The sequence below is a fragment of the Furipterus horrens genome, unplaced genomic scaffold, assembly GCF_987537825.1.
Source record: "Furipterus horrens unplaced genomic scaffold, mFurHor1.1.pri manual_scaffold_10, whole genome shotgun sequence".
NCBI lineage: Eukaryota > Metazoa > Chordata > Mammalia > Chiroptera > Furipteridae > Furipterus > Furipterus horrens.
Genome location: NW_028327180.1, coordinates 67,941,830 through 67,967,545, shown reverse-complemented (window position 1 = coordinate 67,967,545; position 25,716 = coordinate 67,941,830). Strand labels below are relative to the sequence as shown.

Below are 25,716 nucleotides of genomic sequence, written 5' to 3'. Positions count from 1 at the left end.
ATGTTTCCTTTCCAGCTGTGTAGCTTCAGGTCCTAAGATACGGTGTACCTCTACAAATGTCAACAGCCTCAAGGAGACAGGGAGGCAAGCAAGGATGATGGTGAGAAAACAAATATGCTCATTCAAGAGGTAAAACAGATTTCCTTGAAAATGGCACAACTGCTGAAGCAACTGGAGCAATAACAAAAACATAAGACTAAGATTAAAGATCTTGGGACTCAGCCCTGGCAGGGTAGTTCAGTTGGCTGGAGTGTCATCCTGATACACCAAGCTGGTAGGTTCAATCCCTGGTCAGGGTACATACAAGAATCAACCAATGGCCCTGGCTGGTATGGCTCAGTCGGTTGGAGCATTGTCCCATGAACTGAAAGGCTGCACCATGAACTGAAAGGTTGAGGGTTCCATCCCCTGTCAGGGCACATGCCTAGGTTGTGAGTTTGGTCCCGGTCAGAGCATGTATAAGAATCAACCTATCAATGTCTCTCTCTCACATCAATGTTTCTCTCCCTCTATCCCCTTCCCTGCCCCTCTCTCTGAAATCAATGAACATGTATGTCCTAAGGGGAGGATAAAAAAATAAATTAAATTTTAAAAAGTCAAACAATGAATGCATAAATAATTGGAACAACAAAATCAAGTTTCTCTCTCTCTCTTTTCTCTCTCCAAAATCAATCAATAATTTTTTTTTTTAAATTGGGATTTAAATCCATAATCTGATACTCATGAGCTGAGCAACTTTGGGCCTTCTTCAACCTCTCATCCTGGGGTAGCTTTTAATTTAACTTCAACTAAAAAACAGCATCTGAAAATGAATCCGTCATTTCATTTTTGTTGTTAATGCCAAGATCTTGGAAACCACCAAAAAAACTAAACAAAATAGGATTAATTTAACCAGATTTCCAAGCACAGGGATAATATGTAAGTATTTATGTTATGAAAGACTTTTTAAAACATGGGAAGATGTCATAACATATTGTGGAATGAAAAGCAGGGCATAAAACAACATGAACACTATAGGGTACCATTTTAATAAATGGCATATATAGTCATAAAAAAATCCTAAATGGGTATATTCATAAAGTTTAAAACGCCTATCTCTGATTAATTTCATGTTAGCTTATTTTTATTGTCCTCATCTTGTTTGATTTTTGGTAAATATTTCTATAACCACCAAACTTTATTTGTAATTGAAAAAATGTTTTCAACTCGATTTTAAAATCTCAGTACCCTATAGTAAACCAGATACTAGAAAAAGCCCTAATTCATTCAGCCCCACTTAGGTCTCAGTTTCTTCATCTGTAAGGGAAGGCTGAATTAAAATCATTGCTAAGGAGGCTCCTGACTGTATGAATTTCACAGAGCCACATTAAGTCAGAACCTCAGCAGAATCTTGCTTAGGATTTATCAGGAAGCTGGCGATTGCAGCGTGGAGTGTGGGATGAGAAGGTGGTGTTCCTACCTATGTTAGGAAGAATCCTTCACTGGTATTTTTGCTCATTCAATGCAAAAGTTTCTGGTGCTAAGAGTGGTGGGTCCATCCCTAGCAAGCTGACTGGGTAAGACCAGCAGTGTGGAGCTGCCTGGAAGCAAGGCTGCCCCTGCCACTAATGGGAGGGCTGGAAGGCTTCCAGAACCAGGCAGTGCTCCTGAGTCCAACCCCACGCAGAGGAGGGCACCACCTGGCTGTACTTTGTGGCTAGCATAACGAGAACTACTCACTTGTGCCTCAGGGGAAATAGGTACAGAGAAGAACTTAACCCTGGACTTGAAGTAAGTGAACTCCAACTTGAACCAACATCTCATCACCCTGGAAGTGGGAGAAGGTAAGAGAAGGTAGGATTTAAGGTAATAAGCATCACATTGCTAGGTCCAGAGTTGATGGTCAGTATTTATTCAATCAAAAAAATAGCAAAATGCTGTTATTACACCTGATTTATTGTATATGACACATTCTAATAGGTAGTAACTTCGAATGCTTTCTGATCTAAGGTTTTAGGTTCCATGAATTAATATACTTTAACTCTTCATTTGCCCTCCCTTATAGATATTCCTTTTTAAAGGATCTAGTGATTATTAGTACACATAGTTTACAGAGGTGAGTTTGGTAAAATGTGTTTAACTGTTCCCACCTCTCAAACCAAAGAATGAATTTTAGAATATAAGCCAGTAACATGAAAAGCTTCAAATATAAGCCCAGAGAAAGCTGACAGATGCGTAGGGTGAGGGACTAAAAATCTTGAAGAAAACAAACACAGAACCATAAAAACATTCCCTTTAAACAGCCCACCCTAACAGGGAAACAGAAAGAACTATGGGCTGCTCCTTGGCCAAGCTCTCTGAATGGCAGAGTTGGCTGTAGACACGCAGACTGGCCTATCTAACTGTAGCTAATAGCTCTAATGACTGTGGCTTCAGCGCAAAAGCAAAAGGAGGCCATTAAGGTCTATGTCAGATCCTGGTTCAGGAAGTCATGGTGACAGTTTTCTTCATCTGAACAAAGACATTAAAGGCCCCCGTTAATTCAGTTAGAGGAATGATGGTTCTGCTTGCAAGCAGGAAGTACCCAGGTAGGTCCCTGAAGAAGGCTGAGAACAGGGCCAGATGCAGACTTTGGAAGGAGAAGAGGCATGGATGGAGGCCAGAAGAAACAAGAGGCACGGAGGGCCTCTCTGGTACATCTGCCCAAGTCAGGTCCCAGGTTACAGTTAACTCTGCTCTTTCTGCTAAAGGACTGTCACATTTCTCTTGGCCCAGTTTCCTAGAGTCAGGTCTTATCTTGTAAAACTTAATATTTTAGAAAGTTGTCAGGGAAAGGGAGGATGGTGTACAAGCACAAATATATGCATGTTCTGATCATCTTCTCCCTTGAAATTATTTTTGAAAAGTTAAAGGTATACATTCATTCAGCAAACATTTACAGAGGGCTTGGTATGTGCCAGCCAAAGACTAAGTACTAGAGATTCAGAGGTAACAGAACAAACTTCACCCCTACCTCATGGAGCATCCAGGACCTTAGGGGTAGGTTATTTCTATTGGATGTCAGCCATCACAGCTAAAATATTGGCAAGGGCAACTGAACAGACCTTGGTGAGTAGATGCAGACTGGGAGTTGTTTTCTGTTGGTTTGCTTGTTTGTTTGACAGGTCTTTGTCACCTTTGTGTTCTTATCAATGGTAGCCCTTTCCAAAAGAGAGACTGTATGTGCCAGCAAATGGATCATGGTATCATTTTAATAATACTAATTTACCCCTGGCCTGGTGGCTCAGTTGGTTGGAGCGTCATCTCATATACCAAAAGGTTGCAGGTTCGGTCCCCGGTCAGGGTGTGTTCAATGTTCTTCTGTCTCTTCCTCCCTTCCTCTCTCTATAAAATCAATAAAACCATATCCTCAGGTGAGGATTTAAAAATAATAATAATACTCATTTAAATTAATACCAACACTCTGCTAAGGAAAGGATCTATCTCAATCATTCCATTTCTCTCCTGCACAGAGTCTATTAATCAAGTCCACTGTCTCAATGAGAAGAAGACTGGGATTTTAAGGGTAAAAAGTAACCAAAGACCCTTATATCCAACACAGATGTTGGCTGGTCCCGCTGAGTTAAAGCCAACAACTGTTGCTCTCATCCATGTTGTCTCTGCTCTCTCTTCTCTCACAGGGAGGGCTTAGAACTCTTCTCTGAATTTGGAACTAAGTGAGGAGGGGCTGACCCTGATCTCATAGAAAGTAGAAGACACAATAAAGGCTCACAGGGTCATTAGCACTAGCAGGAACTTTAGGGAGCATCTAGTTCAGGGCCCACATTTGACTGGTGTAGAATCTGAGAAGGATAATAAGGGTTTGCCTAAAGTCACACGTAAATCAGAGGCAAGGGCAGGACCAAACCACAATGTGCTGACACTCCATCCAGGGCTCTCTTTCTTATCCTGAATCCTAAAACAAGAGGGCTCCTCTTGGCCTTAGCCAGTTGGTTAGAGTATTGTCTTAATATGCCAAGATTGAGGGTTCGATCCCCGGTCAGGGCACATACAAGAATAAACTAATGAATGAATAAATAAGTACAACAACAAATCAATGTTTCTCTCTCTCCCTCTCCCTTCCTTTATCTCTAACATCAATCAAAAAATTTAAATTAAAGCCCTGGCTGCTGTGGCTCAGTGGATTGAGCACTGGCCTGCGAGCCAAGTGTCACTAATTCGATTCCCAGTCAGGGCACATGACTAGGTTGCACATCAGGTCCCCAGCTGGGGGCACAAGTGAGAGGCAACCACACAGTGATGTTTCCTTCCCTCTCTTTCTCCTTTCCCCTCTCTCTAGAAATAAACAAACAAACAAATTATTTAAAATTATTTTTTTAATTAAAAGTAAATTTAAAAGAAATCTGATTAAAAACAAAAAGAGGGCTCCTCTCCTAAAATAAAATCTCATCTTATCCTTCAAATCTCACTGTCCAGTGCTTCCAAAGGGGAAAACAGATTGATTAAGCCATAAGAAATGTGTCCTTGAATTCCAGATGTCACGGTTAGGTTCCTGGACCGCTCTAGAATCCCCACCCCCACCCCCAATCTGGCTTAGAGTGCTGGGTGTGTCCTGGGTTTCTCTGGCTGGCTGAATGGGAACAGGGAGCCCGGGTCCTTCCATGTCCAGGAAGAGACAGGGACACAGAGTGAAAAGGGGCCGCAGGCCCATATCTGCACTTAGGCAAGGCAAAAAAAAACAGCATCTGCTTTTCCATCCTTTTCCACTCATACATGCTCCTGGGCAAAAGCCAGAAGCTAACTCAGACAGCTGGCAGAGCAATGCATGAACCACTGTTAGGAAGACATGCACTCAGTTGTTGTTCCAATGGTGATGTGATAGGTTTGGCCAGACCATCCCCACTCCTTCTATCCTGTGAACACATTTGCGAGCTAACAGGTGTGGACAGCTGGAGGTGATGGGAGGTGGGGACTGTCACTTGTAGATATGGAATTACTGCTTTCCTGCCTGTGAAACTTCCTCACCTCTGGAGAGGTCGGTCCCAAGATCTTGCTTTTCAGCTGTGTGACTTGAGTCAAGTTAATTATTCTCTCTGAGCCTCTATCCGGACCACAAAGGGATGGTTAATAATTGTAACCACAGGAGTTGTTGTGGGTTAAATGAGATAATCCATGTAGTATGTGCTAAGGCGCTGAATAAATGGTAGCTATTGACAATAACTCTACTATTCCTAGTCCCGTGTGTCCAGTCACTGAGTTCCCTATGACCTAGACTAGAAGATGCCAAGTAGAGGGGCTCATCCTATTCCACCAAACTATTTTTTTGGTCTACTTCATATATTGAAATAGATACATACTGAGTTTGATGAGAGAGGGATTTCACAATAGAAGAGTCTGAAAAGAGAGGAACCTATTTGTCTGGATTGTCCAGGGTCTTTCTCATTTATTTCCCTCTGGCTTACAGAAAATGGGAGAAAAGGTGAAGTGGAGCATTAAATCGAGGAAGGAGTAAGCAGGGAGTAGTTCAGGCTTCTTAGTAACATCCATCCCCAGAGGTGAAGACATATTCAAATATCCAGTCCCCTTATGATTAGAAGCACTGATTTAATCAAAGAGATGAACATTTGCATCCTAGCAAGACAGTCCTACAACTGTAAACATCGTGTAATTTCTCATGTGCAATAAGCAGACATAAATAGCTCTATGAGTTATGTCAGTGCATTAAGAACAGAGGGCCTGTTAGGATCTGAAGAGATTTTTTTGTTCTTTTCTAAATTCAGTTTTCTTTTCTTTTCTTCAGCTGAGGAGAAAGGACAGAGAAAAAAGCCACTGAACAGGGAGGGAGTTGTAAAGAAATTGCTAGAAAGGGTATTTGTAACCTGTGTCCCTCTAGGCTAGAAGCTGATTAGGACTGGAAACCATATAGTTCAACTAAGAAAAGTGTCCTTTATTTAGGTCTTAATGGCCTCTATTAGACTGTCACAAATGAATGACAGGCATAATTCTGAGCAACACTGTAACGTAACTAAAACAGAAAAAAATGTTTTTTTTATATAACATTGTGCTACTTTTTATCTGTTTCTGAAAACTTGTGTTAAAAAAGTAAAGTTTTCTAAGTAGTCTCTTTCTACTCCAGACCTTTGTCAAGTCTTCATTTATTAATTTCCACATTCCAAAGCAGTTGAGATTTTATAAATAAATTACTGTTTACTCTCTTGAATACATCCAGGGTTCACAGACCACTTTCAGGCTCACTCCCTCATTTGAACCTTTCAACAGCCCAGGGAGATAAGTAGGATGGATTTTTATATATAAACTGGCAGTTCTACCACAGACACTTGAATTCCCTCAGGAAATCAGTTTCTCTAGAATTCCCCCAAGCCCTGAGCTGGCTCCACAGTGACGCATAGCTCTTTAGTGACCTGAGGCGTTTTGCTGCCATTTGGGAAAGAGGAACAACCCGGCTGAGAAGCAACACATACCTGCTCAAAATATAAAGTAACAAAATGAACACCCCAGGCAGGTCCCAGGCTGAGATTTCCATGGTCCGTTATATAAGATGTTTTCCATTCCTATGTATTTGCTAGTTTTTCGGTCTTTTATGTTGGAATTGCCCTTCCAAGATGCCTTACAAGGGCAGAGTAGGCTTGGGGTGACTTCTCTTCCTTCTGTCTCCCAAGCCCTAGTCCTCCATCTCCTCATACCTCTCCCAATCCAAAATGACACCTATCAAAGCAAGAGGAAGGCAAGATTGAGGGGTGGGGCTGCCCGTCCCCCTGCTCAAGTGTTGCGGAGATCTGGGTGTTTCCCAAGTTTATAGGCCCTTCTTACTTCCCCTCAAAAAAAAAAAAAAATCCCCATGGTACCCACAACACTCACAATCATGCCCTGCCCCTGATGAAGTGCCCTAGACCAAACCCTCCAGGTCCCATTCCTGACTGGAGATGTCTTCCAGCAATTCCCAAAGGTGCCACACAAAGAACACAACCTCCAAGGTAGCCAGGCAGTATTTACGGAAATCCAATTAGTATTTGCAAAATGCCAGTTCTCCTGGATTGGTCTCCTAGAGGGAATTCAGGAGCTCTTTAGAAACACCTTTCAAAACCTCCACTGGCCGTGCCTCTGGGAGGCAGTGGCTGTACCCGCTCCACTGAGGCTGCGAAGTCAGACAAGACCTGGGTTTTATCTCCAGCACTGCCCCAAAATTCTCACTGTGTAACACCGGAAAACTCACTTTGCCTTATCTGTCTGTGCTTTAGTTTCCTCAACTGTAAAATGGGTTTTTGCGGGGACCAGAATAACAGAATACATATAAAGCACTGGAACCTAAGTGCTAATTAAGTCCCTACCCTTTCCTGTGGTCAGCTTCAAGTTGTAGCTTCTATCAGAGGGAAACAGTGACTGTAATTATCCAAACTTTCTACCTGTAGCATTGATATGGTAGCCGTCGTCGGCAGCCGTCCGTCTCGAGAGACGATGGTGTAGCTTCTTCTTAAGAGTCTATCTGCACCGCCGAGAATGGTTGTGCAGTCCGACTCGGGAGTGACACGGTATCTGTCTCCTCCCGTGTTGAATCGACATCTTGCGATGACGCTGGAGTGTCCTCTCCAGTGAAGCTGAAGCTACAGAGCCTGGGCAGGGTAATATGGAGGGTCTGCTGTTGCCCATGCAGCAGACCCCCCCTCTCTTCGCAGCTGAAGGGTCCAAGGGAAAGACGGAGTCGATACAGCTTGGCTTCAGGTGCGCCGCAGGAGTTGCCGGTGTTGACTACAACGTCAAACCGCCTTAGGGACTCCGGCTCCGGATTTTCTGTCGGGGTTTACTCCCTTAGCCTTTCCCCTGAAGAGGTATGCCGCAAGGCAGCGGAGGTTTTTTGGAGTCAGAGTTTTCCTTCTCTGATGTGCCCTGACTGGAAGATCGAACCAGCGACACTTAGCTCGCAGGCCGACGCTCAATCCACTGAGCCAAACCAGCCAGGGTCTGATATGGTAGCTACCATTCCTAAAATTGGTATTTATATTCACTGAATAGGAAAAGTAAAAAGGACCATGTTATGGAATTGGTTGACAGTGGCCTCCCAGATCCTACCAGGAGGAGACACTGTCTGAGTATTTCTTCTAAACCATCTGCTCACCAACTCCATGTCATAGTCATGTGATGGCAGAGTCAGAGACATGTCCTTCGATTTCAGTCAGGTGTGTAGGTTTGTGTCCTGCCTCTGAGGTGGGCCAAATGCATTTGATTTTCAGGGTTGTTTTTTTTTTTTTTAACTGGGATAATTACAGTACCTCTCAGTGTTGATTCAAGGATGAAATAAGACAATGCATGTAATAAACACTTAATGGGTGTGAGCTACTCTTATTAGGAACACTTTTAAATTCATCTATTGATTTACTGAATCATCATTAGGTATCTAGGTACGAGGAGGCACTGTGCTAGGGAGTGGAGACAGAGGTGAATGACAATACAAGGTTCCTGTTCTGATTTGCTGGACCACCTCTAAAATGCCAGCCTCTGACATTTAGAAGCAAGGATTAGCCCTGGCTGGTGTAGCTCAGTGGATTTGACCCTGGCCTGCAAACCAAAGGGTCACTGGTTCGGATTCCCAGTCAGGGCACATGCCTGAGTTGCAGGCCAGGTCCTCAGCTGGGGGCACACAAGAGGCAACCACACAGTGATGTCTCTCTCCCTCTTTCTCCCTCCCTTCCCTTCCCTCTCTCTAAAAAAATAAATACATAAAATCTTTAAAAAAAGGGGGGGAGGGTGGGCAGCAAGGGCTAGTGTTGAGGTAGATGGTTCAGGTCATTCATGTAGATGATCTAAGAAGGCACAATGACATCTGAGGCCTGGGATATGGGGAAAGCCCCAGCCAATTCTACCAGCCACAGAGAAACCCCCACCCCCTCCAGGAAACCAGTAAACACAGGGTAGTGAGAAGGCTTTCATCTCAGGAAGGCAGCACAAATAGGTGGAAGGAAAGACAACAAACAAAACCTTATAGTGGCCCCCAAAACTATGGCAGAGGGTGGTGCCTGGAAAGGTAATGGGTACAGGGCCAAGAAAGACTGCCCCCATCGGTCCACGGATTCTAGTGACATTTTAACTACTGGGTGGGGCAGCCTTCACCAGAAGGAATATGGAGAAGATAGTAAAGTAATTCAAATTCTACAATCTTACCATTAAATATATACTAGAATTGACAGTGTGAGACATATGTTATATTTAAATCTTTAATCACATTTTTTGCATATCTGTTTCCATATTTTTGTATCTAAGAAGATAAATATCTGAACACATGCAGTATGTAGATAACCATGATTATCTCTATACATGCAAAGTACAAAAGTATTTTATTCTGAAATAGAATTCTTCTTCATGGAAATACAAACACAAAGCATTTTTAATCTACAAATGGATTTCTCGCTCCCAAAGACCAGCAAACACCCCCCCCCACACACACTTCTGCCCTATCCCCCTCCCTTTGCAACAATGAGTATCAGGCAGTGTGGCTTCAAGAAATTCACAAGCACTGTACATTCCTGTCAGAGCTACTAGAGACGCAGCCCCAGCTTCAGGCAGAGGCTGTTACGCAGCACCACGCCCCGCACACACAGAGAGAGAGAGAATGGAAGCCACGCGGAAAATGAAGGATGCACCCCAGGGAAGAGCATCCAAACAAGAACAAAAGGGAACCTCTTGCTAACCTGGCCCTGGAATTAAAAAGCCACATATATGGTGGTTTTTAAGGCAAGTAAGTTCTCAGAGCTATATCTGTATCTTTCCCTAAAGGTGGCTTAAGTGACACCTACAAGAATGGGTGTGGCCCTCAATGCTGTATCACAGGCTAAGTCCCATTGGGAGAATCATTGCAATGTTCAGGCTAGGAAGGAAAAGATAATCTGTTCTCTGCTTACCCCAAACAGGAGAACTGGCAAAAACAAGCTGGATGTAAAAGAAGTGGCACATATGCAGCCTACCTCCTGCATGTAATAGCATGAGAGCTAGTGTTCATCTCTCTTGAGTTAGGGAGATAAGTATTAAAAAATCAAGCTTTTGTCCTAATCATTCTTTTTTTTTTTTTTTTTGTATGATACCTTCCACAGCTCTTTGCAAAGACAATTGCACAGAGAAAATAACTGTGCCTTATAAAAGACCCACAATGTTTCCTTAACAATGGGAAGTCAATGATATCAGGTAATGAATGGTAAAGGAGAATGGGTTTAAACCTATTGCTTCTACCTGTAGAAGGATCCTCACCCATACTAACCCTCCCACCCCAGGGGTGGGTTTCTTCCCTGGGACCAGATAAATAGCAGGTAGGTGTGTGGAATAAAGCTCAGGTGCATGAGAACGGTAGGATGCTGCAATAGAAATAAACCACTTGACAAAGTGCACCAGAGGAAAGAAAAGCCTCCTCCAGCCTACAGAGGGGAAGGTCCTGCATGGCAAATGCACAGGGTGTTCCAAGTATAACCAAAGAAGTGCAAACAGACTCATGCCCAAAGCAAAACCTAATGAATTGGGCAAATTAACCAAGGTAGCAGGTACAGCTCTGCCCTCGGGCAGCTGCAGAGCCTCCCAGGGGCCAGCTGATCACTTCCTTTGTTCGCCTTGCAAAGATGGAGTAGCCACCCATTCCCTTACTACACATCACACACCACACACACCTCCTCACTACAGACAAAGCACAGCTGCACTGTTTCACGCTAAACTAACAAATGCCAGTGGATTTTTTGGTGTTTTGCTTTTTCTTTAAATGCCAATCCCAGCCTGTAGTATGTCCCTTCCATTTGGGGGCATCATTTCAGGGCATCCTGGAGGAATCTCAGCCCAGGGCGCGGTATTCTGCCGAGAGCATCTTGCTGGGCGCTGGTGTAACTGTCTTCTCTACCTGATAAAGGCAGGTCCCTTCCCCACCCCAAGGTGCTCGCCCAGCGCCTCTGACATCCGCAGGCCGTGGGTGGCTCCGTCTTGTGCACAATGGCACTTGGACACGGCGTGCATACGGCGTGCGCCTGCGACTGCAAACTAAAATCTGCTCTAAAAACTCAGCCTTTTCTTGGAATGAGGAGGAGACAGGACGCGAAAAATGTAAAATACATCGAGGGCAAAAATAATAATAATAAAAGTTGTCATTCCTGCTACAACCACAGTAGCTGTCCAGTCCCAAATATGACGCACTGAAATACGAATCGGGTGAATGCAGGCAAGAAGGGGACACAGGGTGAGGACGGAAGGTCCAGACACCCCATCGCCCTAGCGGCGCGGGGCTGGAGCGGGGAGAGGGGCGCGGCCCGGCTGCCAAGTATCCCCAGGGCAAGGTGTCACTCTCCACACCCCTCCCCGCCAAAAGCACCTTAATCAAAAAGCATCCCTGGCCTGGGGCGGCACACACCGACACCCCAGGAGACTCGGGGTTTCAGGAAGGGCCATGAGCCCAGCGTTCTTCGGGAACCACCGGGTGGTGGGAAACGAGGCTACATAACCCTAAGTTCTCCGCGCCAGTGTTTGGGTTTCCTCTTTGTTTTGTTTTCCCCAAACCCCAGGGTCGCTCCGTCTCGGTGGCGCCCGCCGCGCCGGCTGGACTGACCGCCGCTCTCCACCCCCAGACCTGGGTCCCCGACCCTCCCCGGGGACGGGACCAGGGAACCAAGTCGCCCCTCCCGCGGCGCAGGGGACCGGCGAGAGAGGGAGGGAGGCGGCGGCTCCCGGACTCACCGTGATCCGTGGGATGTTCTTCTTGCCTTGGTAGGACATGGTGGCGGCGGTGGCTGAGCAGCCGCGTCCCTCCCTCCTTCTTCGGCTCCGGTTTGCCCGCGCCTTCCTCAGCGCACAGCGCCCGGAGCTCAGGTGGAGCGAATGGTGCGCGGTCGCCGCCTCCCCTCGCCTCCGCCCCCCTCCCGGGCTCCCGCGGCGGCTGCCAGAGACAATAGTAAATCTCCCTGGTCTCCCTTTCACCCCTGACTCCCCCGCCACACACACCCTCCTCCACTCGCGTTCACGCCCCGGCTTTTTTTTTTTTTTTTTTTTTTCCCCTCTCTTTTGAGATGCCAGCTGGGACCCCGTAAGACAAGAATGGCTGGTCTGCGACTCCTCCCTCTTCTCTCTTATCCCTATTGATTTTCCTCTTTGCATCTGCCTCACCCACTTTTTCTTTCTCTTCCCTTTTTTTTTTTTTTTTTTTTTTTTTTTTGGTGACTTGCGAGTGCGGCGGAGCCAGTGCGCTCCACGGCCACCAGGGGGCGCGAGGGACTTTTCCGGGAGGGGATGCTGCAGTCCCGGTGCAGGAAGAGAAGCTCCCGGGTCGCTCCCCTGGCCTCGGGGGCCAAGCCCCGGAAAGCGCCAACGCCGCCCACCAGCCCCGGGTCCGGCTTCTCCCATCACCACCCTCATCTCAGAAAGGAGACGGCTCCGGACGTCCCTCCCGGAACCCGCCGTCCTCGGCCGGCCGGCGCGCGGGCTGGATGGGGCGGCCGCCGCCTTTGTTACAGCCAGGGCTGGGCGCCGCCTCTGCTGGGCGCTGGGCACGTAAACAGCCGGCGCAAAGCCTTCAAAACCCGCGAGCTGGTCAGACCTGGTGCAGCCTGGCCCGGCCGCTGTTATGTTACCAAGAGAATAGGTATCAGAAAATGTTAAGCAGCCCACTACGGGGGTACCGTGTCAGCTAAATCCGTGTCAGGATTTTAAAAAATAGTATCAAAATAAGATGTTTTAAAGGAACTCCACTGCCTGGTTCTCAGAAATGAATAAAGAGCATTGACGTTGTTGGAGTAAAAAGTAGAAAACACGTGTAGGGGAAGGCAGAGCCCTGGCACTGTTGCGCAGCCATGGACTCTGAGTCAACCATGTGCACTCTTCACCATTCTGAGTTTTCTTTAGGTAACAGGACGGATAGAAGTCACTGTTATTAGAAGCAAAAACATGCCCTTTCAGTGCTGGAATGTATTGTTCTTTAGCTACACGCTTAAATTAGACCTCAAAAGGAGGCAAATTTGGAGTGGCCACTGTGGGTGGGAGCTGAGGGCTGAGCTTGGCTAGGGAGCTTCCAGTTCTGAAAAACAATACCAGTCATAGCATTTAAATAACAACGGCTTGTTATGCAAAATTATAAACCCTCTCAAGATAACTCTCCTATCATCCCCACCCCTCAATTGTGGATCCTAAGGCCATACTAAACAAATTCTTTAGGTGTCACTGAGCATAATTAGGTCTGTATTAGGGATCCTGAATTCATGGCTCTGTTAAGCAAAACACTGATCACACTTCAGGACGTCTTTTCAGTAAATTGAAGGCTTACTTTGCAATGCAGATGCTGTAAAAAGCATCCACAGAAAGAGAGCACAGAATACTCAGCTTGGGCTTTCCAGAAAGCTGAAATGAACCAGCCTGGTCACAAAATCAAGGGGAAGACTAAGGCCCCCTTGAAACTCTCCCTGCTCAAGGTAATCTAAGCTTCTGGTACATTCCTGGGTAGTTACTGAAGCGGTCTTCACAGGGAAAGTCCACAGCACTCTCCACTTCACTTCTGTCTGACTCTGGCTGGGACAAGGAATGCCAGACAAAGGTCACCCCCTGCACTCTGAAGCCAAAGGCACGCCCTAAACATTTTGCTTTGTTCTTACAGCTTAAGTGCTGAGACCACTAGCCAAGAGTTGTGAAATTACAAAGCATTCTGGAGACTGGCATGCAAATAAGCAGGATTATATTTAGAACAGAGTAAAAGAGAATTAAACTACATCTTTTGAAACCCTGCGGAGGTCTTTCTGATTCTTTCCCAAAGATTTTACTGCCCCTAACTTATTTGAAGGGATCCTACAACTTCCCCTTCAAAAAAGCAAAAATATATAGGGGGCATTTACAATCCTAAAGAAATACTACTACCTTTTCTTTTCTTTTATCCCTTAGATTTCTTTGCCTGTTTTGCATCCTAATTATCTCCTCTGTTACAGTCATTATAATCCAGAACACTCTCCACTAAAGAGATTTATACCATATTTTTGGTCATTTGATTTGTGTGTGTATGTTGTGTGTTGTTTCAAATTACAAGACTTGGTTAAACTCTTTGAGGTCAGGTTGGCCTGCAAGGGGCCATGCAGAACAGGACCTGAGATGTGTTTCTCCAGATCAGACAGCTGTGACAAGCCTTGTGCAGGAATGCATAATAACCAGCTAATCGATTCAAGCTGTTGCCATCATCAGAAATGTAAAGCAAACACTATTTTTCCCCTCTTGCATCCCCTTCAATCATCTTTTTCTTTTTTTAAATCAAAATCAAGTGTCTGAGATGTGTTTGAAGGAAAAAGCCTTCCTTGGCTTTGCCTTTCTTATTCAAGGAGGAAGAAGAAAGGCAGCCATCAACACAAGATGCCTCTGTGTCTGGCCAAGGGGTGACGAGTGGAAGCAGCATGGATGTTTTCCACGGTAGAATGACTCTGAATGGTTTTCCTTGGATACACAGCAGTACTTGATTTTAGGTATCTCAGGAAACTATGAGAGAAGGAGGGAGGGAGGGAGACACAGAGAGACTTCATTTAGTCTCAAAGAAACTTAATTTGGCCACCAAACCAACCACACCCCTACAATTCTACACTTCAATCAAGAGAAACTAGAACATATGGTTTCTCAGGCCAAAGTTTTGGCATCATCCAAACCTTGACTTCTCTCCCTCAATCCAGTCCAATTTGCACTGCCTACCCAATCTATCAAGAGACACTATTGGTTCTGCCTTTTAAATACATCCAGACTATAACCTCTTCTTTCCATCTAAAGATGCTGTCTGTGTCTAGCCGCTGTCAGCTCTTACTTGGACTCCTGCTGTAACGACCTAGCTGGGCTTTCTTCTTCACCATTGTGAGAAACGCTCACAATAAAAACTGGGACACAGGACTTGAACAGCAAAACGAGGCATTTATTCATGAGTCTGCAGAGTCGAGTGCACCCACAGCCAGGAGAATGTGTGCCCCAAGTAGACAAAGAAAACTGATTTTATAGTAATGCGATTAGCTCCCCCTCCCTAATGTGATTAGCTCCCCCACCCCTCTCCTTCTCCCCAGTTTCTCTATTACTGGTTACTCCGGAGTTACAATGGAACTTGATTATCTAAATGCCCCTACTGTGATTTGTAAATATGTTACTACTGTCAGCTATATTCTCCCATTTTCCCTTTGTCTGGTGATGACTATCGTTCTACTGGTTTGGGAGTCACTATTTCCTTGTTTCTTACAACCATCATCCTTTCATTCCTTCCCACAACTTCACACAATGTTTGCTTGTGCTTACTATACACTATTATTTTTCTGGGGACTAGTGTTTTAGAGGTGGATAATAATAATAATGTCCCAGATCTCACAGAGTTGACTTTACACCCTCATTAGCCCCCTTCTGTGTTTTATTTGTCTTTCTGGTATTTTTCACCACATGACATATTAATTTATTATTGGATACTATCCTTCTTTCTATCACTAGAATAGTCACTCCTTGAGAGCAAGAAATGTGTCTGTTTTATTTACTGCTGTGTCCTGAGGGCATGAAATAGGGTGTTGCCCATAGAAATTGCTCAAAGGTCATTAGGTGAGTGAATATAAGAATGTTTTAAATTCTGTATGAAAGAATAAATAGATAAAGAACTGTCATTAAGGGACATATACTTAGAATCTAGATTTAAGAATACTTTTGCTTCTCATAAGCTTCTTAGAGTTTCCTGATTCTAGATTAGAGAACAGATAAATTCAAGATGGTAGGGAATCACTTTGCTAATATGATACAGTCACAAAATTCCAAGGCAACACATGGACCAAAGAATGGCTCAGTAGAATAGGTTTGGTACTTGAGCCCTCATTATAAAGCCATGGCTTTGAAAGGAACTGCCATCAACGTGTATGAGAAGATCAAAAGCCTTGTGGTAATTTAAAGAATTTCCAAAAATAAAAATTGATAAGTTCAGTGGGAAAACTATGGACTTGAACCCAGAATGGCATACTGTTTAAGGATCTGGATTTAGTAATTCATACACTTCCTATTTCCATGACCTCTAGATTACCTCAGCTTCCTGACCATTGGTTTCATCATCTCAAACTGAGCATCTATTATTACCAACTTTATAGTGCTTTTCTGATTATGCATTTATTAATTCATTCAAGTAATATTTATTGAGTACCTACTATAGGTACCTATGCTCTTGAAGGTTCCATTCTAGGGAAGGAACAAATCAAGAGTAAAAAACTAAAATATCTAGTCTTTAAAATGATGGCAAGTGCATTGGGGATAACTAAAGCAAGATGGCAAAGTGAAAGTCATTCCAGAGTCTTGAGGATGGGCTGAATTTTACATACAAGAGTCACAGAAGGCAAGGTGAGATCATCGTAGCTTAGACCAAATGGTAACAGTGGAAGAGGTGAGAAATGGTTAGATATTGGGTAGATTTCAAGGTAAATCCAACAGTATTTGCTGAGGATTTGCCTGGGCTATGGGAGAGAGAAGAATCAAGAATTACCCTAAATTTGCTGGCCTCAGCAACTCCAAAGATGAAGGTGAGAGAGGGAAAGGTGTGGAAGGAATGGGAGTGGGGAGGAAGGTCGGGAATATGTTTGTGGCCATTCCTATTAAACATCCAAGCGAAATGTTAAACAGACAGGTAGACATTTGAGATTAGAAATCTAAGGGAAGAGCAGGGAGAGAAATACAAGTTTGGGAGTGGACAGCCTCTAGGTATTATTTAAAGTAATGATGCTGGGTGAGATGACCAAGGAAGTGAGCGGAGAAAGAGAAGAAATCGAAGGTAAGAAGCATCCCAAGTGGAAATGAGTAGAAGCAGAGACAGTGATCCATGAGAGAGAGAAAACCATGCAAGTGTTGTGCTCAGAAGGCCAAGAAACAAAATTATTTCAAAGATGAGAATGTGTTCACTTCCTTCATTGCTGCTGAAAGGTTAGGGAAGATGAGGACTGAGAATCAATCAGTGTCGGCAAACACTGCCCAGGTCACCAAGGACCTTGATGAGAGCACTTGTAAAATGGGTATCTTAGTACCCATGTCTCCGTGGTTGTTGTTGTTGTGAGCACGTATGAAACTATTCAAGGGGTATTTACTGAATACCAACTATGTGTGTACGTGGGCCAGAGCAGTCTTAATGAAGCTGTGGGATGAAAATCAAAGAGAAAATTGTAGACATCTAAAACAGGCAACTCTTTCAAGGGATTGTATTGCAAATGGATCAGGAACTAGCAGAGGAAGTGGAAATTTATATGAGAGAAATAATATCATGGCTGTATGCCAAAGGGGCTAATTCAGTAAGGAGAGGGAACTTCCTGATTCAGGAAAGAAAGGGGACAAATGCTCTGTCATTCTTGAATTGGCAACACAGGTGACATCTAGTGTTCAAATGGAGGGCTTGCTCCTTAGCAAGGAGCAAAGATGGCTTATTCCCAGTAACTGAAGGGAAGAGCATATTGGCCGAGAGACATGGGGCTAGGTACATTTCATGGAGGGAACTTACAAAGGTTCTCATGTGATGGTGTCTATTGCCTCTGTCATCAGTCTGGAGGGAAGGGTGTTGGGAGTTAGAGGGGTGAGGAGTTGGTATGAAGTAAGTTCCCACCAGAGAAAAGGGACAAGGGAAACATGGTCTGATTATCTGGACTAAGGACTATAAAGAAAGACTCATAAGCATGTTTGTGGATATTCCTCCAGCCACATACAGCTGTGTATGTGCAAACATGGGGTAAGGAGGGTGTGCAACCTAACAAAGGCTTTGCTAGATGAGAGCTGAGAAGGGAATTGGGATGAGGTGCGGGATCTAAGCTAGTTAGAAGAAAAGGGAAGGTAGAGTGTATAAGGAAGTAAAGGACAGTGAACGTGTTGAAGATTAAATAAGATTATTTATGTCAAGCTCTTAGAACAAAATAAGTTAATTATGTGGCAGCTTTTCCTGTCATTATTTTTTTCAATAGAACCTAATGCTATTTATCTTATTAATGAAATAAGATCAAATTAAAGAAAAACAAGTAGGCAATAGAGAGGATATGCAAAGCTAAATATCAGTTATCATTGGCAATTTTAAAAGATTCATAAAACTGCCCTGACTGTGTGGTTCAGTTAATTGGGCATTATCCCACAAAGTAAAAGTTTGCAGGTTCAATTCACAGTCAGGACAAATGCCTGGGTTGCAGGTTCGGTCCCAGGTCAGGGTGCATCCAAGAGGCAGCTGACTGATGTGTCTCTCTCACATCAATGTTTCTTGCCCGCTTTATCTCCTTCCCTTCCCCTCTCTATAAAAGTAAATAAATAAAATCTTTAAAACAATTAATAAAACTGTTGCAATTGTATCTTTTTGTAAATTTTACATTTATTTTGACATTCAATGTTATTTTATATTATTTTCAGGACTTACCATTATTTTTAACATTCTGATTATTATTTGCTGAAGTCCTTTATGACAGGAACTATGTCTTATTTATCTTTGCAGTCTCCAACTATTTCATAAGGCTTGGAATAGAGTAGAATCAATGGGGAGAAATTTTAATTGACTACAGGGGAAAATCAAGAATATTCTGTCTCCCTTTTAATCACCAACATATCTAAAATGAGTGTGCAGCCACGTACAGAGTTTTCACTATTGAAAATATTTTCTAGTTTTTAAAAACAATCATATTGTGCTATATTAATATAGGGACACATTTCCACCTTGTCCTGGTTTGAAAGGTGGAGAACAAAAGCAGTCTCAAAACCCGTATCAAAGAGTTGTGGAGGAGCAAAAGCCACACACCGGGCCTTTGTGAAATACATAGGCAATTCTAGTGTGAATAAATAAACAGTTAATCTCAGAACTACTTGTTGAATCATTTGGGTCTTAATTTTACCTACAATTCAAACAAAGAAAGTCTTAGTCATGTAATTCCAGTGTCACAGACTAAAAATCAAAGTAGTGATTCACCTAGATTATTAGATGTTTACTTATTAAATACACAGAAATGACCTGACAAACAATCCTACCATTGATATACATAAGCCATAAAAGAAAAAAAAAAAAAAAAGATTATAGTCACAAAGTAGCATTCCCATGGGCTAATCCCAAAATCAAATTTACACTAGAGTGAGCAAGGTGTGCAAATCGCCTTCTCCCTGGATGAAGCTTCTCATTCCGTTCTTTAGTAGAGAATGATTTTGATGACCTCTGGCCTTCTCTATAAACTTTAATGGCAACTCATGTCAAAGCCACAGGCAGGATTATCCAGGTGGGCTTAGTGTAATCACAAAGATCTTATAAGAGGGAGGCAAAGGGTCAAGAGAGAGATGTGATGATGGAAGAAAAGGTCAGAATGATGTGGCCATGAGCCAAGGAATGCGGTCCGCCTCTCGAAGATGAAAAAGGCACAGAACAAAGCTTCCAGAAGGATGACAGCCCTGCTGACACCTTGATTTGAGCCCCATAAAACCAATTTCAGACTTGTGACTTCCGAACTGGAAGAGAACAGCTCTATGATTTTAAGCCTCTCGGTGTCTGGTAACTTATCAGAGCAGTAATAAGAAACTAAAAATTGGTAAAAATCAAGGATTGTTGATCAGGAGGCTAATTTCTTTTGCCCATTTTCTGGATGTGATCTCATTTTCAGGCTTGCAAAATGTTAGCTGAAGGAGAAGCTGGGTCATCAGGAGGAAGGAGCCTGAAATACTGTGCCTACTGTATATGATGATTCCTCTACTCCTTCCCCAAGGGGTCCTAAGGCCATATTCTAATGCCACTATGAACTGAGAAAGGGGACTAACTACACATCTTAAGGACCAATGGATACAAGTTCCCAGTTGACACTGATGCCCAGAGGCTTGAAGCAACATCATAGTTCCTCTGGTAGAGAGGAGGCCTGTAGAGGCAGGTAATAAATGGACCTCTGGTCTAGATCTGGCTTACATTTGGCCTTTGGAGTCCACAGATCCACCTAGTGGTCATTTTCACATACTTTCATTAATTAAATGGACTAGACAAATATGGCAATTAATACAACTCCCACATTGGTTCCTTAGCCTGTGGAGTAAGAGTTATTAAGTAGGAAAGACCAAGTAGAAGGCCCTATAACTGACCCCTACTCCTACCCAAAGATGTTAAATTAAGATAATAAATTTTTTAAAAAATGTTTGCCTCCTAAGGGAATACCAGAAACTAGTGACACCCTTAAAGACCTAAAGGATGCAGGGCTGGTAGTCCCCTTTCTATTGCCATTTAGTTTGGACACTGCAAAAGCCAAACAAATCCCAAAGTCTAACTCAATCAAGTAAGAGCCCAAATTGAAGCTGCTGTAATATTTTTCTAAAGCAGACTATCATAGTCATTGATCCAGCAAATGAGTTCTTTTTCATCTGTATCAGAAAAGCGGTATGTACATACTTGGGACAGACGATAGTACACATGAATAATCTTGACCCCAAAGCTATGTTAATTATCCTTCTCTCCACCACAAATAAAGTCTCAAAAGATCTAGACTATCTGGACATCTTGAAGAAAATGGTACACTCTATTGATGACATCATGCACATCTTACTAGATGAGCAAGAAGTGGCAAGTATGTTGGAGGCTTTGGTAAGACACATGAGCTCTCCAGCATTTATGAAGGACACGTGAACTCTAAACAGTGGGAGATGCTTATATACATGACCCATGGACATGAACTAAGGGGGAAATGGGACTGCTGGAGGAGAGGGAGGTACCGGGCAGAGGGGGGCAAAGAGGGAACAATTGGGACAACTGTAATGGCATAATCAATAAAATATACTTAAAAAAAAGATTCAGGGATACTTCAGTATAGTGTTAGGAGCCCAGTGGACTAGGGGACACCTCAATACTTCCTTCGGAGCAAAGGACAAATTATTGCATTGGGCAAATCCCTTGCAAAGAAGGAAGCACAATGCCTGGTAGGCCCCTTTAGGTTTTATAGACATCTCATCCCATACCTGGAAATACTTTTACAGCTCATATATATTAAAGGCTATCAGCTTTAAGTGGCTCCTGGGGAAGGAAAGAGCTTGGCAGCAGATGCACATTTCAGCACAAAAAGCCCTACCACTTCAGCCATATGGCCCAACAAATTCTACAGCATTGGAGGTACTGTGGTGGGAAAAGTCACCACAAGGAGGTTATGCAAGTCCCACTAGGAGTATCATGATTCACACACCTAGGATTCTGGAACAAGAGAATTATGCACTAGTTTTAAAAAATAGCTTCCTTTTTAAAAAAATTATTTATTTGTTTGTTTGTTTATTTATTTTTAGAGAGAGGGGAAAGGAGAAAGAGAGGGAGAGAAACATCACTCTGTGGTTGCCTCTCACTCGCGCCCCCAACTGGGGACCTGACGTACAACCTAGTCATGTGCCCTGACTGGGAATCGATCCAGCGACAGTTGGCTTGCAGGCTGACGCTCAATCCACTGAGACACAGCAGCCACGGGAAAAAATAGGTTCTTGAGTGCTACTGGAGCCCGGGAAAGATGGAAGGCAGAACCAGGGTCACAAAGTGGCCATGCAGCCAGAGATGCCCATCATGATCTGTGTTCTATAGCACCCAACAAGTCATAAGGTCAAGTTGTCCTAGCAGCAATTCATTATAAAGTGAAAGTGATACATCCAAGATTGACCGTGAGGAGGCTGAAGGGCACAAGTAAACTACCCAAGCAGGTGGTCCAATCTCCCATGTCATCCACTACTATTGCTCCAGTAGCCTGCTTTTAGCACGCATCTATGGCTGAGCCTGGTTTACAAATAGGCTGACTTGGTACACAGAGCAAATTGAAAATAGACCATGACCATATGACATTCTCAATCAGGAGTGATTTTGAAAAACAATAGCAAGATCATCTCCTCCCGATGGTCAGAGCTTCAGACAATACACTTAGTCATTCATCCACTCTAGAAAGAAAAAATGGCTCAAGGTTGTATGTAGACTCCTCAGTGTTGAAGTGTTCCTAGGAGGAAAGGGGAAAGATGGAAAGACCAAGGAAAATGAGGCCATGGGTAGGAGCATAGTTGTATGGTGGATGTATGGAAGTGGGCATGAAGAGTGAAGATAGAAAAATTACATATTAATGCCCTCCACAGCGAGCATTCATCACAGAGGAGACACCAGGCAACGAGGAAGACAAAATGACTCAGTCAGTTGATATCAGCCAGGCTCCATCATTAACCACCCCAGTGTTGGCACAACGGGCACACAAATGAAGTAGACACAGTGACAGGGAAAGAGGCTTAGCAGGGAGCCAACACCTACTCACCAATGCTGACCCAGCTACTGGTGCTATTAAATACCCACCCTGCTCTCAACAGAGAGCAACACTACCTCCCCAATATGGCACCATCCTCAAAGATACACATGGCCACTTGGTGACAAGTTGACTACATTAGACCCATTTCATACTAGGAGATACAGTGATTCACTTTTACAGAAATGAACACACATTAGGTATGTATTTGACTTTTCTGCTTCTAGGGCTTCTTCAGTCAACACTAATATTTGAAGTGTTTCAGCCACTAAAATGGGATCCCACATAATATCAAATCAGATCAAGAGGCCTATTCAAGAGCAAATGAGGTGCAGGGATGGCCACATGATTGTGGGATCTACTAGTTATGTCAAATACCACATCACCCTGATGCTGCCACCCTGAGTGTGGAAGAATGGCCTGCTGAAGGCACAACTGAAATACCAATTCCAAGATGATCCCTTGCAAGGATAAAGTACTGTCCTCCAAGTCGTGCTGGGCATTTTAAATCAATGCCCTCTATACGGTGCTGTGTCCAGAAAGGAAGAATACATGGATCCAAGAACCAAGGGGAAGGAGAAGCAGGAGTGACTCCTTTTGCTTTCACTCCCAAGGACACAACTGGGAAATATGTGCTTTACATCTCTGCAACTCTGGATTGTTTTCTTTTCCCCCAAAGGGAGGTGCTTTCCCCTGGGGGCATAGCAAGAGCCCTATTGAACTATAAGTCATGGTGTCATAGGGCACTTGGGCCCCTTTGTGCCCAGGGATTCAACAGACAAGATGTTGAGTCAGCATCCTTGTAGGACTCTGATCAGGAGACAGGGCTGTTACACAGAGGGGCAGAAAGAAGTACGTATGTCACTCTTGAGATCCATGTAAGTTTTTTAGGTATAATCTTCCGAATGTTGCTAAGTCAATGGACAAGAACATCAGCTGTACCCCCAAAATGGCATGCTGACTGGGGGCCCTGAACCCTCTGGGATGAGGGTCCATGTCCCAACACCAAGTAAAGCACCTGGACCAGTGAAGGAGTTAGCTAAGAATGAAGAGATTCTAGAATAGTTAGTAAAGGACAATAATGAACACTATTGTGGCCCTAGGACCAGCTATGGGAAAAGAGGCCCTCAAGCCCCCAAGAGAAGAGGTACCCCCAGACCCTGGAGTTGCTGCACTAAGCACATACACAGAAAAGTGAATCTGAGCAGTGAAAGGAGGGGTCTGCAGGTGACACTGTGAAGCTTCACCGTGCTCCAGCTCAGGACTGAAGGACTCAGTCCCCCAGGTGCTGGCAACCTCACAACCTCACAACCTCACAACCCTCAGAGGTCGGCCCTTTCTGGAGGCTGCCCTTGCTTAAGGCCCCTCCTTACCCCTGCAGGGGCAGCCTGGTCCAGTCATTTGTTAATGTGAGCATATCAAGGCCTGGCCTTCTAGTCACAGAGGATCAACAACTAGAAGGATTATCCCAATTTCAGCGCTGTAGATCAGCAGAGAAGGAAAACTCTGACTCCAAAAAACCTCCGCTGCCTTGCGGCATACCTCTTCAGGGGAAAGGCTAAGGGAGTAAACCCCGACAGAAAATCCGGAGCCGGAGTCCCTAAGGCGGTTTGACGTTGTAGTCAACACCGGCAACTCCTGCGGCGCACCTGAACCCAAGCTGTATCGACTCCGTCTTTCCCTTGGACCCTTCAGCTGCGAAGAGAGGGGGGGTCTGCTGCATGGGCAACAGCAGACCCTCCATATTACCCTGCCCAGGCTCTGTAGCTTCAGCGTCATCGCATGATGTCGATTCAACACGGGAGGAGACAGATACCATGTCACTCCCGAGTCGGACTGCACAGCCATTCTCGGCGGTGCAGATAGACTCTTGAGAAGCTACACCATCGTCTCTCGAGACGGACGGCTGCCGACGACGACGGAGATCAGCTTAGGCCCCTGGCTGGTTTGGCTCAGTGGATTGAGCGTCGGCCTGCGAGCTAAGTGTCGCTGGTTCGATCTTCCAGTCAGGGCACATCAGAGAAGGAAAACTCTGACTCCAAAAAACCTCCGCTGCCTTGCAGCATACCTCTTCAGGGGAAAGGCTAAGGGAGTAAACCCCGACAGAAAATCCGGAGCCGGAGTCCCTAAGGCGGTTCGACGTTGTAGTCAACACCGGCAACTCCTGCGGCGCACCTGAAGCCAAGCTGTATTGACTCCGTCTTTCCCTTGAACCCTTCAGCTGGGAAGAGAGGGGGGGTCCGCTGCATGGACAACAGCAGACCCTCCATATCACCCTGCCCAGGCTCTGTAGCTTCAGCTCCACTGGAGAGGACACTCCAGCGTCATCGCAAGATGTCAATTCAACACGGGAGGAGACAGATACCGTGTCACTCCCGAGTCGGACTGCACAGCCATTCTCGGCGGTGCAGATAGACTCTTAAGAAGCTACACCATCGTCTCTCGAGACGGACGGCTGCCGACGACGAGATCAGCTTAGGCCTTTGTTAAAGACCGCATCACAGCTCACTTCTCCCTGGGCCCAATTCTCCCCTTACCTTCCCCTCCCCTTCCCTCTACTGCCCTCCCCCTCCCCTCTCCTCCCACAGATGTTGACTCTTGCAACACTCCTTAATAAACTTCCTACATCCCATTCTCCTTCTCAAAATCTGCTTTCCAGGAAACCCAACCTGTAACAGGGAGGCTGATATTAAATGAACATTTACATGGTGTGACATTTTTATTTAGCCAATATTTGAAAATGCATCTATTTTGCCCTCAGATTTAGATTTCTTTAAAAATTAGAAACCTAGCAATTCTGGGCTCACAGGCACATATTGGTGCCTGTCAGCTGGAACTGAATACTGGCTGCTTTTTGGACAGAACATGTACTCTCCAATTAGCCATAACGCCTGCTGCTTTTTCTTCCTTTACATAGGGTCGGCTTCCATGTATTTATGCCACCTGCCTGGCTATCGTCATTTGAATGTCTGACATCATACTATTTGGAGACCCTTGAGTTATTCAGGCCTTAAAGGATAGGGACTGTGTCTCAACGATGGGGGTTGTTCTTTTCCAAAGCAGTTGGGTGCCTGTTCAGAATTGAGTGAGCTGTGAGTTGTCTCCAGGGAACTACCTCCTCCCCAGCCCAACCCCGACTCCACCCCCAATGGGCCCTACATCACAAGATTGAGTTCTGGCACCACCAGACCGGCTGTTAAAACCCTGCTTGAGAACATCCACCGGAGCTGCTGAATCTGTCGTTAAGTGCAGTGAGTTTCACCCTCGGGCTGAACGGGAACACGTGTGACTGGATTCAGATCTCTCCCTGTGGACTGTCGAGCACAACAGCTCACTCTTGGATGGAGGCTCAGAAGAGCAAGCCCACCCCCCCGGTGTGAGGCTGCAACCCCAGTTTCTATTTCCCAGGTTTCCCATCCGTCTCCAGGAAGAGACTTTGGCTGTATGTCCTTTGTTTTATTTCCTCTGGTTTCCTGAACTCAGCTGTGTAGCA

The 25,716-nt window shown here is 44.7% G+C and overlaps 1 protein-coding gene across 2 annotated transcripts in view; it reads right to left on the bottom strand.

Annotated features, from left to right (window-relative positions):
• The window catches only part of DPYSL3 (dihydropyrimidinase like 3), a 107,558-nt gene that overhangs the window by 48,783 nt on the left and 33,059 nt on the right, over positions 1-25,716 (bottom strand). The window contains exon 1 of one of the 2 annotated variants that reach the window (XM_090288061.1): positions 11,698-11,961. The exons of the other annotated variant lie outside the window; for it this stretch is intronic. Within the exon in view, the coding sequence (XP_090144187.1) occupies positions 11,698-11,736 (39 nt within the window). The 5' untranslated portion in view covers positions 11,737-11,961. Of the gene's footprint in view, positions 1-11,697; positions 11,962-25,716 lie in introns of those variants that run through there. 2 annotated transcript variants of the gene reach the window in all.